This window comes from Pararge aegeria, chromosome 8 (assembly GCF_905163445.1).
Source record: "Pararge aegeria chromosome 8, ilParAegt1.1, whole genome shotgun sequence".
Lineage (NCBI taxonomy): Eukaryota > Metazoa > Arthropoda > Insecta > Lepidoptera > Nymphalidae > Pararge > Pararge aegeria.
In genome coordinates, this window is record NC_053187.1 from 12,336,304 (window position 1) to 12,352,542 (window position 16,239).

General features: G+C 34.0%; 1 protein-coding gene across 1 annotated transcript in view; it reads left to right on the forward strand.

Annotated features, from left to right (window-relative positions):
* Positions 1-4: 4 nt before the first annotated feature.
* Positions 5-16,239, forward strand: part of LOC120625649 (polypyrimidine tract-binding protein 1) — a 327,046-nt gene continuing 310,811 nt past the window's right edge. Inside the window, exon 1 of the mRNA XM_039892749.1 lies at positions 5-22. Coding sequence (XP_039748683.1) covers positions 14-22 — 9 coding nt within the window. The 5' untranslated portion in view covers positions 5-13. The remainder of the gene's footprint in view (positions 23-16,239) is intronic.

Below are 16,239 nucleotides of genomic sequence, written 5' to 3' on the forward strand. Positions count from 1 at the left end.
CGCATTACGTGAAATGGTCAAGGTAATCAAAAATCTCTATGAATTATTCACATCTCTTACGACACGCTAACCCTTCCCTGTTTTGGGCTTTTTGTAAATATATTTTCTAAATCACTCGTCCACTCGCTCGCGGTCCATTTCGTAATGTACTTCTGTATGAATTTTCGATTAGAATTTTAAATTAGAATTTGGCCACACTTTTTAACTCTCTTCCTTAGGCTTCGCATTGGTTTTATATTTCGGTGATTTCAATATCTTCTCGTAATGTGCACTTAATATTTCTTCATTAATTGTTGTTAAATAATTATTAAATAATTTACTAAATATGAAATTCTTTTGATTTGTCCAAGCATTCGTATCTAATTTATTAAAGTGATTCGTTTAACTTGCAAGTAGCTACGTATGTAATCTTTCAATATTTTTTATTACATTTTAACTAATTGGTGTAGTATTTGTAACATATTTCGTAATACTATGTGTGTGTTTTGGGTTGTAACCTACTAATCATGAATTAAATTAATACCTATATATAAATTTGACTCTATTTCTTTTATTCAGATTCTGCGTTGCCGGTAGAACTCAAATGATGACTTATCTCATTATTATTTTAAAGGATTTTTCGCCTTAATACCTATAATGTTACGACGCAGTTTGTAAAAAGTGTTCTTTAGATATTTTTATCCAAGTCTTAAGTCTAACTAATATTGAAATAAGAATGTGTTTTTTCGTTTATGATCATCAGGATTCTTTGTACATATCCAGATCCAGAGGGATAGAAAAATTGCTTTTAGGCCAGGTCTACTCGAATTTAGTTTCAAACTCTACAACTAGTACTAAGCCGCGGGTAAAAGAAGAAGCGCTTTAAAATTTTAAGACACGATTTAGGATAAAATATTTTTTAATTTGGCATAAATTCTCTTTGCCAATTTGTCTTGGCCAATAAAATAACTTATTTCAAGGTACCTACTATTGCGTGCCCTTTTTAAGCGGTCAAACGTAATTATTATTATTTCTCTAACCTAGTGAGTGAAAAGCGGTGAGACGCTTTACATTTTATAATTTCATACTAAAGCCATAAACTTAACTTACCAATCAAAATAATGAATCAAAATTTACAAAGGCTAGCCAAAGTACGTTAAATGATATATAATCGGATTATATGAAAATCATAGGCTATATAAAAGAGAATATTAATATATAATGACTAAATAATACTCCTATGAGCCAGTAAATGCTTTTCAAGCTAAAATAATTTTCATTTATATATCCTCTTTGTTTGCGGTAAGTTTATATCAGTGGAAAAGTATGATTTCCAACAACATCAGTTTGTGTATTGAATTACCAATTTGTGGTGGTATTTATAAGGTAGGTACGAGTGTTTCATAACATTCATTTCATTTTAAAATGATAATTATTAAAATGTACGGTTCGAGATTATATTTCATTATATCTTTTATCAAAGAATTTAAGTACAAAATGTGTGAAAAAGTCTCAAATTGAGTTGTGCTTTACTTCTAGGTTTATTATGTTTATTCTATGTATTAAACATTTTTAAGAGTTAACCTAGTAAGAGAGACTGTTTTCCATATGGAGGAGGATCTAAATTGATTTTGTTTAACGTTTTGATGATAGGTAATCGACCTGTTTACAAGGTAACTACCCGAATACAAGGTATAAATACGTCTTCTTCCTAAGCAAACGTAAGCAATATCAAACCAATAATCATGGAAGCTGATAAACCTTGACATTTTTAAAGGCCAACTGGAATCATTTTATCTTGTCATTTTCATTTATACTACCAACTAAAATAGTGAATTGCAATGCAGTTAATGCAGTCGACAATATGGACCAAACATGCAGTTAATGGACAAAATTGACAGGACATACTAAGGTATATTGGTAGCACTTGACTCCAATTTTATGCGCCTCAAGTCGAAGGCAGAAGAAGAGAAACATATTATCGAATATAAACCAAATATTGCAATGATTCAGGTATACGAATATGTTATCAGGCATATCGACTCAACAAACAGATTACACCTCTCCCACCATCCCGCTACCTTTCTTTCGACTTCTTCCGCGCCGTATCACTTTCCGCGAACGCGTTCTTTATCCAATTATCCGAAGATAAATCTCACCTGTGACTGCAGAGGAAATAGCGGATGGAAATGTTGTATTAGGGAATAATACCCGCCTGAAGGTTTTGCACGAATTGTCTTGCTTTGTTAGACTTTACTATATATTAATGTAATACTTCATCTTCATCGGGATCATTAGATGGATCGTAACAATGAATAGCAATTATTTGATACATGTAAAAAGCGTGGCTTTTTTTATGACTTTAATTAGAATTACTGAGAGTTCGATTTCTACATAATTATAAGATATATAATTTACTAGATATGCCCTGCGGCTTCGCCTGCGTAAATACAAACAGACAGAAAAAAAATACTTTTTTGGCTTCATTATAGATTATAGAGAGCAAAGAAAAGAAATTTAATATCTTGAGTGCCCAGAACTCGACCCGATACAGTTTTATTAAAAGTAGGTATAGATTTTAACATGTAATATGTAAATATCTGAGCTATTAATTTTTTTACCATAATCTTTACAAAGAGGATTAAATAACCATTTTATTATCAAAAGACCTTACCCTTTATGGAATATTATTCGATTCGCATAGTGTAGATCATAAATAATTATAAAACGCACAAGTGTGCTGTACCTCTGTGTCCGCGTGACCAATATTATGCCTACGTCACGACCCTAAATAACGTAAAAAACTAGCATAATGAAATCTACGGCTACATCATAATACAATTATTCGCTCTATGAGAAATAAAATCTATTATAGTAATGATCGTAAAAAAACTAAAAATAGAACTCTCCTTCGCTAAAGACGTCTATTAAAAACTGATAAAAATAAAAATACAGTTTCCGATACAATTAATGTCAAACAGAGTGATCGAGGCAAGCTAACTAGTCGCTGTCGAACAAAATATTGCTGATTCGAATAAAAAACTGATTGCTATCTCACTTTGATGTTGTCGGAGGAAATGGGATCTGCTTCCGATCCGCGAGAAAAAGGGAATAATCTTCTTCTCGATTTCAGAGTTCCGCTTTAAAGTAACTGAATCCATTTAACTTTGTAATACTTTAGTTATAGTTGCGCTGTAATTTAACTGCACAATATTATTAAGCTTGGTTTAAGTGTTATGAATCTTGTTATAGTAAAGCTGCTGATATCACAACTATATTTATATTACAGAAAAGAGCTGTACGATCAAAATATAAACTTAAATCACGGAATTCCTCCGTCAGAAGTTTAAAGAAATAAGTATACTTACTGTATATATTTCTTAACAATATATTTGTAAGACAACATAATATTACAACAAAAAGTGGATATAAATAGTTGACTTATAAGTAATGGTCATAAATTAGTGTCATCTGCATATCGTCTGCGAAAGGTACAGAGGTCATTTGTGGGATTGTGTATACGCTTTTATAATATGATTCCTTAGGAAATTTTGGACCTACCAATGCATAAATTTAAAGAACTTGTTAAAAAAACATTTGTTACGGTGAGGTTACTCTAAAATTGATGAATTTTTTAATGACAAGGTGGCTTGGAAGCATCCGGCTCCGCTTTCCTCTCTAACAAGATAGAAAAATGAATGTTGAAATGTAAAGTGCAAATTGTTGATGTTGGAAAAGAGCAACTGCTGAGTTACTTGCCAGCTTCTTCTCGGTTAGAATCTGCCTTCCGAACCGGTGGTAGAGTCACTACAAACACACAGAATTGACGTTTCAAAAGTGCTTATATTGTGCCTACTTGAAATAAATGAATTTGATTTGATTTGATTTTTTTTTTTATTGTGAACTAAACTTTTCTTGTTAGCATAACCGTACAACGTAGTACAACTACAGTGTCGCTTTAATAAGCCTACAACCTATATTATTTTAATCTAAACTTATTTAAAAATTATTACGAGAAATACAAGAATCCAGTAACGGGCTCTCCCGTTGAAGGTAAATCTATTGCAGGTTTCACACCTAGCAAAATAATGAAGAACCCGGCTTCTTATCAAGTAATATCTTGACGCCATTTCTTAAATTCTGCCGTGATTGCTGTGAGGACGGATAGCGTGATATCGGCTGAAGGGCCCGGTGTCGACTTCTGACCGTTTGGAGTGCCGATCTAATTTGCCGAATCGCGGAAGCATATGAAATTTAATCGATTCGCTTCACTGAAAACGGTTTTATGAAGGTGTTGCCGGGTTATTGTTACGTGTGATTCCATTTAGGGAGATACAGTCGTTGTAGAAAGAAAGGTCCTTTTCAATCATATTTTTAATCGACACAGGTATCTTTTAACTTGGTATCAGTCATCAACAATATCATTTTTATCTTATTAAAGTTCCATTTGCTAGGCAAAAGCATCAAATCTATCTACTGTTAGTACCATTTGGGCTTGGGCCACGTTGCCCCAATGTGGGATACGATAATTCTTATTATCTTCATGGTGTTATAGGCTATAACAGCCCACTGCTGGACTAAAGGCCTCTCCCGAGGGGTGGGTTTTTCCATAATAGCCAGAAGAGTTGACGTTAGACGGGATGGTGTTGATCGCAGTAAATTCAAAAAATTCTAAATTCATTTATTTCAATTAGGCCTAATATAAGCACTTTTGAAACGTCAAGTCTGTCTGTGTGTAGTGACTCTACCACCGGTTCCAAAGGCAGATTCTACCGAGAAGAAGCCGGCAGGAAACTCAGCAGTTGCTCTTTTCCAATATCAACAATTTACATTTTAAAATTCATTTTTTATCTTGTGAGAGATGAAAACGGAGCCGGATGCTTCCAAGCAACCAAGTCATTAAGAAATTCATCAATGACGACCGACTGGCGCAGTGGGCAGCGACCCTGCTTTCTGAGTCCTAGGCCGTGGGTTCGATTCCCACAATTGGAAAATGTTTGTGTGATGAACATGATTGTTTTTCAGTGTCTGGGTATTTATCTGTATATTATAAGTATTTATATGTATTATATTCATAAAAATATTCAACAGCTATCTTAATACCCATAACACAAGCTACGCTTACTTTGGGGCTAGATGGTGATGTGTGTACTGTCGTAGAAAAAAAAAAAAATTGTATAATAACCTCGCTGTAACAAATGTGTTTTAACACATTCCTTAAACTTATGCATTGGTAGGTCCAAAATTATCTTAGGAATCATATTATAAAAGCGTAGTAGATTACATTAGCAGCAAAGAGGACGCTATTGTTCGTTTTCTGGGTTATTCCCTTATTCACCTTGTACTACACCAGGAAGAGTAGGAGTTGTGGTTAGCAGATATAACGTTGATCGTCATGTCTGGTAACCATTTAGCTAGATGGGTATCTAAAATAAGTTATTTTCCTTAATACCTGTCTTTACATAAGTGCATTTGTGCGCGTCACCAGCAAGTGTATCTTTCAAAGTAAGTATTTATCTCTGGACAAAAAATATTCCACAGTTTTTAAACGATTTCTTACATATTATTATGCTCTCGGGACACAAAATATTATCACATGTAAAATATACCTAATTCAATTTTAGCTTTCGAAGTCAAGCTGAAATACTGCTCGTGGTACTTACAAACTTACAGGCTCATCAAATTCTTATCCGTACTAACATTATAAAAGCGAAAGTGTGTTTTTTCTTTCTTTCCTTCCGTAACGCCCTATCTAAGGAACCAATCAACTTCATTTTTGGCAGGCATAGATTTAGTAAAACGGGCGCAGAGTAACAAGGGCTTTTTATCCCAGGAAAACAAAAAGTTCCCATGGTCATAGGTCTGCAAAAAACCGTAAAAACATATGCAGGAGACATTATTTTCTCCGTGCGTCTTATTTCCTCCGCCTCACGCTACGACCAAGGACTGTGATAAGTACTTTCTTTCTTGACTCAGCTCCTTACGACAAATAAAACTTCTTGGACGTTAGTGAAGATAGCAGCGCGGATTTGTTTATCTTGACATCTTGCAACATCCACGAATCCACATTCGATCTTCATTGCCAGTGATCATGTGATACCTTGTAATGATTATTTGAAGAGTTTTTCATCTGGCAATATAACCGAAACACCCAGGGATCCCCTAAAGTAGTTGATACCCTTTTTCACATTGTTTTCTACATAGTCGTTAATTATAACGTTCGTTCATCCAAAGTACCAATGGTCCTGATTGCATACGTGTCGACGGTGCCCAAATGAAAACAAGTAAATTCAATTGACTTTTAATGATGCAAATTTTTCGAATTCCATTACGAATCAGTACGTAGCATTGCGTTGATCAAAGGCGTTTAATTTCCATAATCAACAGGTCAAAACGGGGATTACAATGTGTTTTAAAGGAATTTTTTTCATAAACAAAATAGAATGATAACGTTTCTTCGTCTATACAGGCAGCAGGGATTACTTTGCGGAATATACAATAAAAATTAAGCTTAATGTTCTGTTCTCCGCGAAAATTAAGCTTGATTTTCATTTTATTTCTTTTTTCGATTAGGTCTACTTTACCTTGAAAGAAAAAGACAATTCTAAATACTAAAAAAGATAACGCGACCGACTGACTTATTTATCAGCGTACGATTCAACCTCAGCAACTCCGATCTCCGATCAGACTAAAGTTTGGCATACAAATAATTTTTAGGAAGTAGACAACCGCTGAGAATTTTACGAAATGAAGTGGGGTTACAAAGCATATAAGTTATATTTTTCAGTACGTCAATCAAATCATAAATCATTGAGCTGATCTTGAGAAAATGTAGCATTCTTCTGTCAATTTCTTTACGGAGACGGGCATTCGCTACCGCGGGAAAAAATTCTTACTCTCGCGGGTAGTCAGACAATCTACGAAGATGACGTCGCCGTCAATCACTTGTGTTTTTTATGGAGGTTTCCCTTGACTTCGTCCTTGTAAAACTTAAGATAAGTTATTTTCCTTTACAGAATTTTAAAATATATTAAACACAATATACCGCTTCCCACTGCAACTGCCAGCCGTATTCCTTCGTTTGCTAGGCTCCTAACGCGGTGAAAAAATCTACGGGTAACACCGTCGCCGCGTCGGTCATCTCTAACAGTGGTATAGGTTTTTCATATTTCCATACATTAGTCTTTTCAGCCACTAGACGCATTTCCGATCGCCTCGCGAGAATTCTCCCTGTTTTAGTTAGATAAATAGTGTATAGAAGCAGGCGTTACTTTGCGGAAATCCATGATATATTATCAAAATTAAGCTTAATTTGCTATACTCCGCGAAAAGCAAAATAGTCTCTATAATAGTCTATAGAGTAGTTAAATAGTCTCTTTATAATTTATTATAAGTAAAGATTTTTTTGCAGGCACTTTTAAAACGTGAATTCGGATTGTAATGAGTGCTACAATTACAACGGCACTACTGACCTACCTATTACAGTCCAATACTGGACTAAAAGCTTCTCCCGCGATCTAGTACATACTAGTATGTAAATATTTCATAAATAACTATAATCATCCTAATTTAATCTATAAAATAAACATTTTCTGAAACACAACATTGTACCTATTAAAAATATTAAAATGCAACACTACGAAATATCACATCTTGTCATACAGCTATAAATAACGATAAACATACACCGGCCTTTGACAGCACACGGTAGCAAATATTATATTTTGCCGTGAGCGTGAATTCAGATTCGTGATGGTATTTACGTTGTGTCTTCAAAAACGTAAATCTAAAGCAAACAAGCAATACCTCGAATGGATTTAAGAAGTTTCCAATACAGTGTGGAGCTTATATTTTAGTGTGTGGTTATAGGTAAGAAAACCAGGGTTTCACTCTTGGTTTGAGTCAATTACATCATTATCATCATTTGAGATGTTTTATGTGCACTGCTAGAATTAAAACTTACTTTCTTTCTTTTGTATTCAATTTTCATGTTATGAAGCTTTCGACCAAAAACTCTCTTTTAATCTTTTGAAGTCGTAAGTCTTTCAGTGTGATCTACCAACCTTGAAACTCCAACTTCAAGGCTTCCGTCCATTGTCTTTTTATGTTCGAGACTCCTTGAACTAAGTCGATAACTCTGCACGGCGATCGGATAGAGTTACACTGAGTCGGATAGAGTTAGACATTGTGAGATGGAGATAACAAAAAAAAAAAAAAAAAACACCCGGCTAAGTTTGTTGTGGGCTTCTTCTTAGACCAGGACGCGTTTGGAACCGAATGTGGTTATCGCCATCATCTCACTACCGTGTGGTTCTTATGTACGCATCAAAAGTGCCACCTGTGGGCCTACTTGAATAAAGATATTTTTGACTTTGACTTTGACTTTGACTTTGAGTATATAGCCATCTCCATCGTCAGCCGAAAAGCTCTGAGCAGTTCTGAGAAGTTCTGAGCGTTATATAAACTTTTCATGTTTTAAATATTATTACAGAGCGAGATCGGAATCTTTTATATCTCCAACTAGTAAGATTAACTCGCTTATTATTTATACAATAAAAATACAAGGTAACTGAGAAGGTTTTCTGAACCAATGTCTAGGCTTTAATAATATTATTAAAAGACCATAATTTTTTCAAACCAAGGGATTTACCCCCCCAAACCTGTAAGGACGACGCAACAGCACTTATTAATGATTAATTATTCATCATAGTAATCAGACCCGGGCGCTGGCTTAGCGTGCTCTATTAGTTATAGTAGGTGTTACGTAAAAAGAGCGCGAACTTGCTAATTACGCCTTTGACGTTTTTTTTTCTGTATGCAAATGTATGCGGATTGCCTATTTTTGTAATGATATTAAATTTTGCTTGTTAATCTTAAAGCTCTTGTGAGCGAGTTCTTTGACCTGGAATGATTAATATTTATATATGGCCAATCTGACCCATCTACACACTTTCATGATCCTAATTCACTGGCATGCACAGGATTTATTTTTTAATTGGGCAGAAATATGTTTATGTTAACAATTAAGAGTTGCTACGAAATACGAGTCGGTATTCTAATAGCCTACTTGGACCACGTGCTGTAGCCAATATTCCAAATTAATATATTAACAGTGCAAACTTGTAATTCTAGTCGGCTATGGAAGCAAAGCAAAAAGCTATTCCTAAATACGAAAGATCCAGGGTTAATGAGTTGTGGGTTAATGCAAATATGTTCTACTCCATAATATAATTAGTGGATAAGCAAAGATGGGTACCATTTGCATGTAGTAATATTAATTATAAACTGCGCGGGTTGACATTCAACCAATTTTTTACGTGGCATCTGTAATACAGGGAGAAATTAATGTTCTAACTTCGTAATACCTCAGTCAATCACCTAATCTGTTACCGTCTTGGGTCTAACTTGCTGAACAAAAGGTATTTCTATCTATACAACATTATGACTATGTTGAAATAAATTACTCTTTTTAGAAATGTTAAAGGGTGGACTTCAATTGGTAATGTAGGTAAATCCTAGACGTGGTGTTGATTGAAATTTAGTTATAAAAGAGTTTGATTGAAACATGCTATGCTTGGTTGGTTCTGTTTTTATCTAATCATCATAATACACAGCCTCTTATCGTCCCACTGGCACTAAGTTTTTTGCCGGATAAAGGGAACTCTGTTTTCCAAATTGGTGGTAGTGGTATAGTCACTATACACAGACTTGCCACCTTAAAATTGTTTATTAATGCAGAGCTATTGAAATATACAAATTTTAAAAGTTAATTCGACTAGGATGTCCTAAAAATGGAGTGGCATTTGTATACTTCAAGTGAAATCTTAGTAGTCATTTATCGATATGGCGTCCCTTGGCGTAAAGTTATTATAGAACTCGCGGCGCGCTTGCGCGGCGCCGGTTTCGGGTGACTAAGTGATATATGGGCTCCGAGGAACCCTAATGCGTCAGAGCGGAACAGCCTTACACGCGCAGCGAGCCTTCAAGACTCCTGGCTTGTCAAACTAATGAGCTAAGCGCCGTTTATTTTAGAATTGCTGCGGCTTGGTTTCCGTTGCTCTATCTAAGGCTGCCTTTACACAAGAACTGTCGAGAATGTGTTGCGGTATTTACATAGTAGGGGCGTGTGTTGTGTGTATAAGAATCGCCCCAAATACAGGTTGCAGTTGGCCACAGGTATCTTATGCTCTTTGCGAGAGAACATCATTCGCTGAAAACGTACCTCGATTGAAAGCAGCAGGTGAGCTAGAAGTTAGTGGAAGTAGTGGCGTGCCTGACGTGAGGTGCACAGTCACGAATAATGGATCGTAAAGACCGGTGCAGTGGTTGATTTTAGTATAAATTAATAGTGATACAATATCTGATACTGGAATCAATCATCATCGTCCTCAGTCTATTAATGTCCCACTGCCAGGCACATGCCTCCTCCCTCATAGGAGTGGATACTTCAACACGGGTTAGATACCTTTTACGTTTGTTATCATGTTCACACCTGGTCTTACAATAATCCACTTTCTTAAGCACGTGGATGGTTACAGCCAATGTTCTAACTCCGAACCGCTATACTTAGTTTTTGTACAAAATCTAAATACAAATTTATCCAAATCCGTAGTTGAAAAAGATGGCCACTGAACCGACGAGGCATTTCATAACGCTGCCATATTTTTATCCGTATTACAATAACTTGGAGCCATGCTGCTTTTTAAAAAAAAAAAAATTTTTACAAAAAAGGACCTCAACATTTTTAAGTTTGTGCCAAGTGAAATTAACTTAGGAAAATATCTAATAATTTTCTACATTTTATTTGACAAAATGCTATAAAGTAATGTGAATCTTTTGGACTTATATAAGTCTTCTCTTCAATGTATGTTTGTCTATCTGTATGTAGGTTTATGTAACATTAAGTGATCTCCTAATTTTTATTTATTATTAATTAACTTAGTTGAAATTTAGTCTACTCGATTTTGTAAATAAGATGAAAGATTTCGTCAATTTTAATATCAAATAGAATAAGCGATTGTGAGAAACTTTGTGCTGTACATCGCAATCAAAGGGCCGTATAAAAGGCTTAACTTAATTAATTTAGCTGATGATCTTTATGCAAAATTGAATTACGGCTTTGGAGGTTTCCAAATTAGTTTGACCTGGACAATAGTTGCCACAGCCAGACGATTGTTCAAATATTTGTAGATTTAGTCAAGATGTCGTCGTAAACCGGAGATACTGCCCCGGTATTGTCTCAAAGAGATTAGTTTCCTCACAATTCTGTGCTGTCATCGTTATACGGATTAATTTTGGGTGATGAGACAGTTGGTATAAGGTTGTTATTGTTTATATTTATGTGTTCTCATTTTAATGATATATTGATTTGGAATGTTGTTTCCATTTTCAAATAAATCAGCGTTTGTTGTAAAGGCCTGTAAAAATCTGAATTCAGATATTTATCAGCACTTCGAGTTGATGCAGATTGTTGTTATCAAGAACAGACGTTCATCTTTTGGAAAAAAAATAAAAAAAATCTCAACATTTATTAAAGACACAGGTATTCATTCGTTTGTTTTGTCATAAATAACGAAACTACAGCATTAACTGACTTGACATTATCGTAAAATTCTCATTCCGAAATTTTAGCGTATCACTAGAGCCGCGCCGCCTGCAACATCGCCCGCATCGCGGTCGGGCAAGTTTCACGTTGATTAAAGATATCAGTTTCGACCTTTCATTAGAAATGGCACAAAGGCAACGCAATTACATCGTTGACATCTGGCGGCCTTATCGTTAAAGGGCTGCATCTTAGGCTTTACAATTTAGACTATCAAATATAACTAACTATAGCTTCGTTATCTATCTAGCTAAACTTGTTTCGTCTTTGAGTGATAGCTTTTTTGGTTTTATGTTTGTATTAGGTAATGTGTAGTGGTCTGATAATTTAAAAACGGTAGTCTGTAGAGCATGTAAATTTAGTTTTTTAATATAACCGTGCCGTACTAAGAGATGGATAGAACTCATATCTCGTTCCACCCTATAATAACTAAAGACTAGGGAATCCTAAGTATGAGTACCCACCATTTTACCCGCGTTAAGTAAGCAAAAAATTTATTTTGCTATTGTTTTAAATCAGTTCAGTAGTTCCAGTGATCTTCCCACTTATGACATAAATTATTTGATTACGTCCGCGTACAATTTGTGAGTTTGTATATTATTTTTTATGCATGTAAAGATATTTTATTTAGAACCATGCAGATTGTAATGCTCTAACTTTCAAACCATCTTCCCCGTTGCACATTTTCAAGATAAGATTTCAAAGAACAGATTATTAGCGGATAGATAAAAGATAAGTCCCTTTAGATATCGGTAAGCGATCCTACTTCAAAATTTAAATGTCCTTAACTTTGAAATATGTTTCAGTAAAATGTTGGTAAAAGTTAAGTATCAAATAATGTTTCTTCTGGTCGTTTAAAGGTTCTTTTTATAAAGGATTCGTGTTTCGAATATCGATTAATTAGTATTCCTTTAAATATTGGAAATTAAGTTAATAAAAATAATTATGTAGAGAAATATGTAAAGTCTTTAAAATACTTAAAAGAAAAAAAGTTTCTTCATCTTTATTTACAATACATAGATAGGGCTCTCAAAGCAATTTTACTCTTTAGACGAATCCGATTTAAATTATTTCTATAACCCGAGGATAAGCTTTAAAGTCCGAACAACCCAATGAATTATTTAAAGGAGATTATTATTTCAGAACGTTTCTACGACCTTTCTGTTTCTCTGACTTTGTTTTAGAAACATGAAAACAAAATCATTTTCTAGTAAATCTTTTTGAAGAAATTACGCTATTTTGATTGAATGAATATACATCTAGTTTATAAGGTAATTTTTTTATCGACCCATATAAATTCATAGCGGATCCTCTAAAATCTTTAAGTTATAAACGAAATGTCATCTCGAAAGTTGTGAAGGTACTTTTTATAGTTAAGATTAACGGCTTAGATTTTAATATATAAAGCACAGTTAAATCACGATTGCACGTAATAAAATACAAAGGGCAAATCGTAAAATGTTATTTGCATCCGGAGCACTGTCGCCGTAACACAGTTGACACGAACAATGAATATGACATATTTGCTTTTATTGCGTCTCTTGGTTTATTATGAAGTGGTGTGTTACCTCAGGTTTTAGGTCATCATATCTTGTGCTATTTGTAAGCGATCCGTAAAAGCTATACCAATAATAAAGCTAAGTGTTTGTTCCCTTGTTTCTTGGAATGCGCTTATTTCCAAATCTATCTGCCAGTCGAATTTGAAAACAGTTTTTGCATTTCTTTCGTTAACCGTTTCTCAAAAAGGTTTATAGGCTATTTAACAACAAGGCGCTAAACCTTACGAGTAGCCAAAGGGCGGATAAGACGCGATATGGCGAAGAATAAAAGTTTGTATTGCACAAATATCTTTACCAGAAGTTGCACGCGGACGATGTCGCGGGAAACTGATATTAATAGATACACATAAAGAAACCTAAACATATATAGAGATAGGTCTATGATTCAAATGTATTTAATACATCCAAGTAAGATGTAGGAATGTAGCTTGAACATACTATATACTAACGGCACCCCACCACCCTTCTGAAGTTGTCAACCTGACCATATCAAGACAGTAAATAAAATCACTAATCTTCAGAAATCTCAGAAAAATTCCAGAAGCAATAAAATTATCACGATAATGTTCGTATTAATTATTTTATTGATGTAAATTTTGAATTCCTAGTGAAATTTAGCTAATTTTTGTTTTTTTTTACAGGTAAGCACTTGAATTCCGGGTTTTATGAGGTAAACATTTTGAAACTAGTTATACGTAAATTAACTCCAAAGAAACTCTTTACTTTCTTAGCTTAATACCATGCAAACAAAAGGTTTAAGCACAACGGTGACCAAAAATAAAGTAAATATTATATTGAACTAACAATGTGTTTTAATATTATATATTTTGTTCAACGAGTATTTGCTCCATTTTATTCTTGGGTTTTGGATATACATATAATGGCATGACAAAACAAAAATATGGACTAAATCTACTTAAAAAAAAGAAAAGAAATAGCTTAGTGATTTCAAAGGGTTTTAGTTTTCCATACTTGTATTGTTTTCACACTTAATAATAAATGTGTGTCATAGTAATTATACGAGTATAATTACTCTACAAGTGGATAGAGATTACTATATAAGTACCAGTAGATACATGGTAGACTGTACATACGGCTGAACTGAAATACGTAAATCCAGATAATCGAGATTGCCAATGTATTTACTACAAGCATACAATTAGCACTCAGCAAATTACTATTAATACAGAAACTGCAAACCATCAAAACATGAAAAGCCAATGCTGAATTAACAATAACACAAAACACCATACAAAAGCGTAATGCAATTTAATACATAATTATTTTATTGGAAATAAAGCATTATTCTCCCTTTATACCGATCAGTTCAATAAATAATTAACTGATTTTAGTTTCCGCATAATCGGCTTTTTAGAAAACTCATTTGACTGGCAAATTGTTTTGCTTGTACGTAATGCTTACGTTACTGGCGATTGCGGGGTATCTTATTATTTAATACTGTTGCCGGCGACTTCGTCTGCGTTTGATTTTGTTTTTTGATGTGGCATTAAATTTAGTTGTAGATCTAAAAAAAAATAAAGTATTCAGTCAAACGCTCATCCCCTCTCCCAAAGGTACCGAGCTTAATGTCGGGATAAAAAGTATCCTTTATTATTTCTAACACTTCCAAGAATACGTGTACAAAGTTTCATGAGGATCAGTTAAGTAGTTTTTGCGTGAAAGCGTAACAAACAAACTTACATTGACATTTATAATATTAGTAGAGTAGTAATTTTTGAAGAAATGGTTTGTTTAAAAATCTGAGCAAATACTAAATATTATCAAAAACGAAGCACGCAAAATAATTCACAAATCGTTACTTCGTTTTATAAGTCAAAGTCAATGTCAATTATTTCTTTATTCAAAAAGGCACATAGATGGCACACCCAAATAATGATTATATTGAAATCAATGGCAAATCTATTTTAAACTGAAACTGTAAAACCTTAATCCCCTTACAAATAAAATAATGGATACTAAATAAAGAGCTTACAATGTTAAGAGCAAAATGGATAGCTTACGGCTTATTTAATGGCTACATTATTAATTTTCACCGCAAATATTGCAATTTGTTCGCCGGTCCGATTGATTTTAGGCAAAACAAATTTTCATTTACATCAGGGAAAATCATACGCTTCATTAATTTTGGTTCATTGAAATACCTTTTTCAATTTTAAATGTGTATTATGTTAATACGATCAGTGTTTTTCCATATATCAAATTATTATTGATATAATAATATGGTGCGTAATGTATTCCCACTAATTACATAAATTTACTTACGAGTAATTTTTCCACATGTCGTCTTACCACCTAGGTAAGACGACACGTGGAAAAGAATCGCAGGGAACCAGAATCTGGATGTCACAGAAACGCGCTATAATTTGAAAAAGCTTATATTCAATTCCGGAGGAAGGTTATAGGTTTTTAAAAATATGCGAGTGATGTGACGCGTATATTACAGAGTAGAATATACAAGTATAATTAGTTTAATAGCAGATGAAAGCTTGTTTGATAACAATTTACGTATCAGAAGTTGCAGGCGGACGATTTGTCGGGGATTCACTAATCGAACAATTTCTGCGCGGGCGCAACTTCCGTGGTTTGTAGTTGCTTGCACTCGACACATTCTGATTTCTGACATAAAACATTTCCGAAGTAGAATAAGATTTCAGAAGAATATAGTATTTATTTCTCATACAAATTATATTAGTAGGTTTATAACATTTTTACTTTACTTAGGTATATTTTATTTTTTTATTTAATTGGTCTAGTGGTTGGCATAGTTAACTTGGGTTCACTTTTCGGATAGGTTTAAAACATTTTTAGACATTGTACTATTCTAATTTTAAAATATATTGTAGCCTAGAATTCATGAAGTTTATAAAACATTATTATCATTCTAAGAGATCATCAAGCTAAGAGATGTGTAACGTTCAAAAGATTGGGGACGTTGGGGTCTCAAGATGTTGGAATGGTCACCTATATATATATAGGCACCGGTAAATGCAGCGTCGGTAGACCTCTGACAAGGTGGGAGATGACATCTAGCGAGTTGCAGAGAACTGCTGGACTCAAACGGTACAAGACCGTGGTATT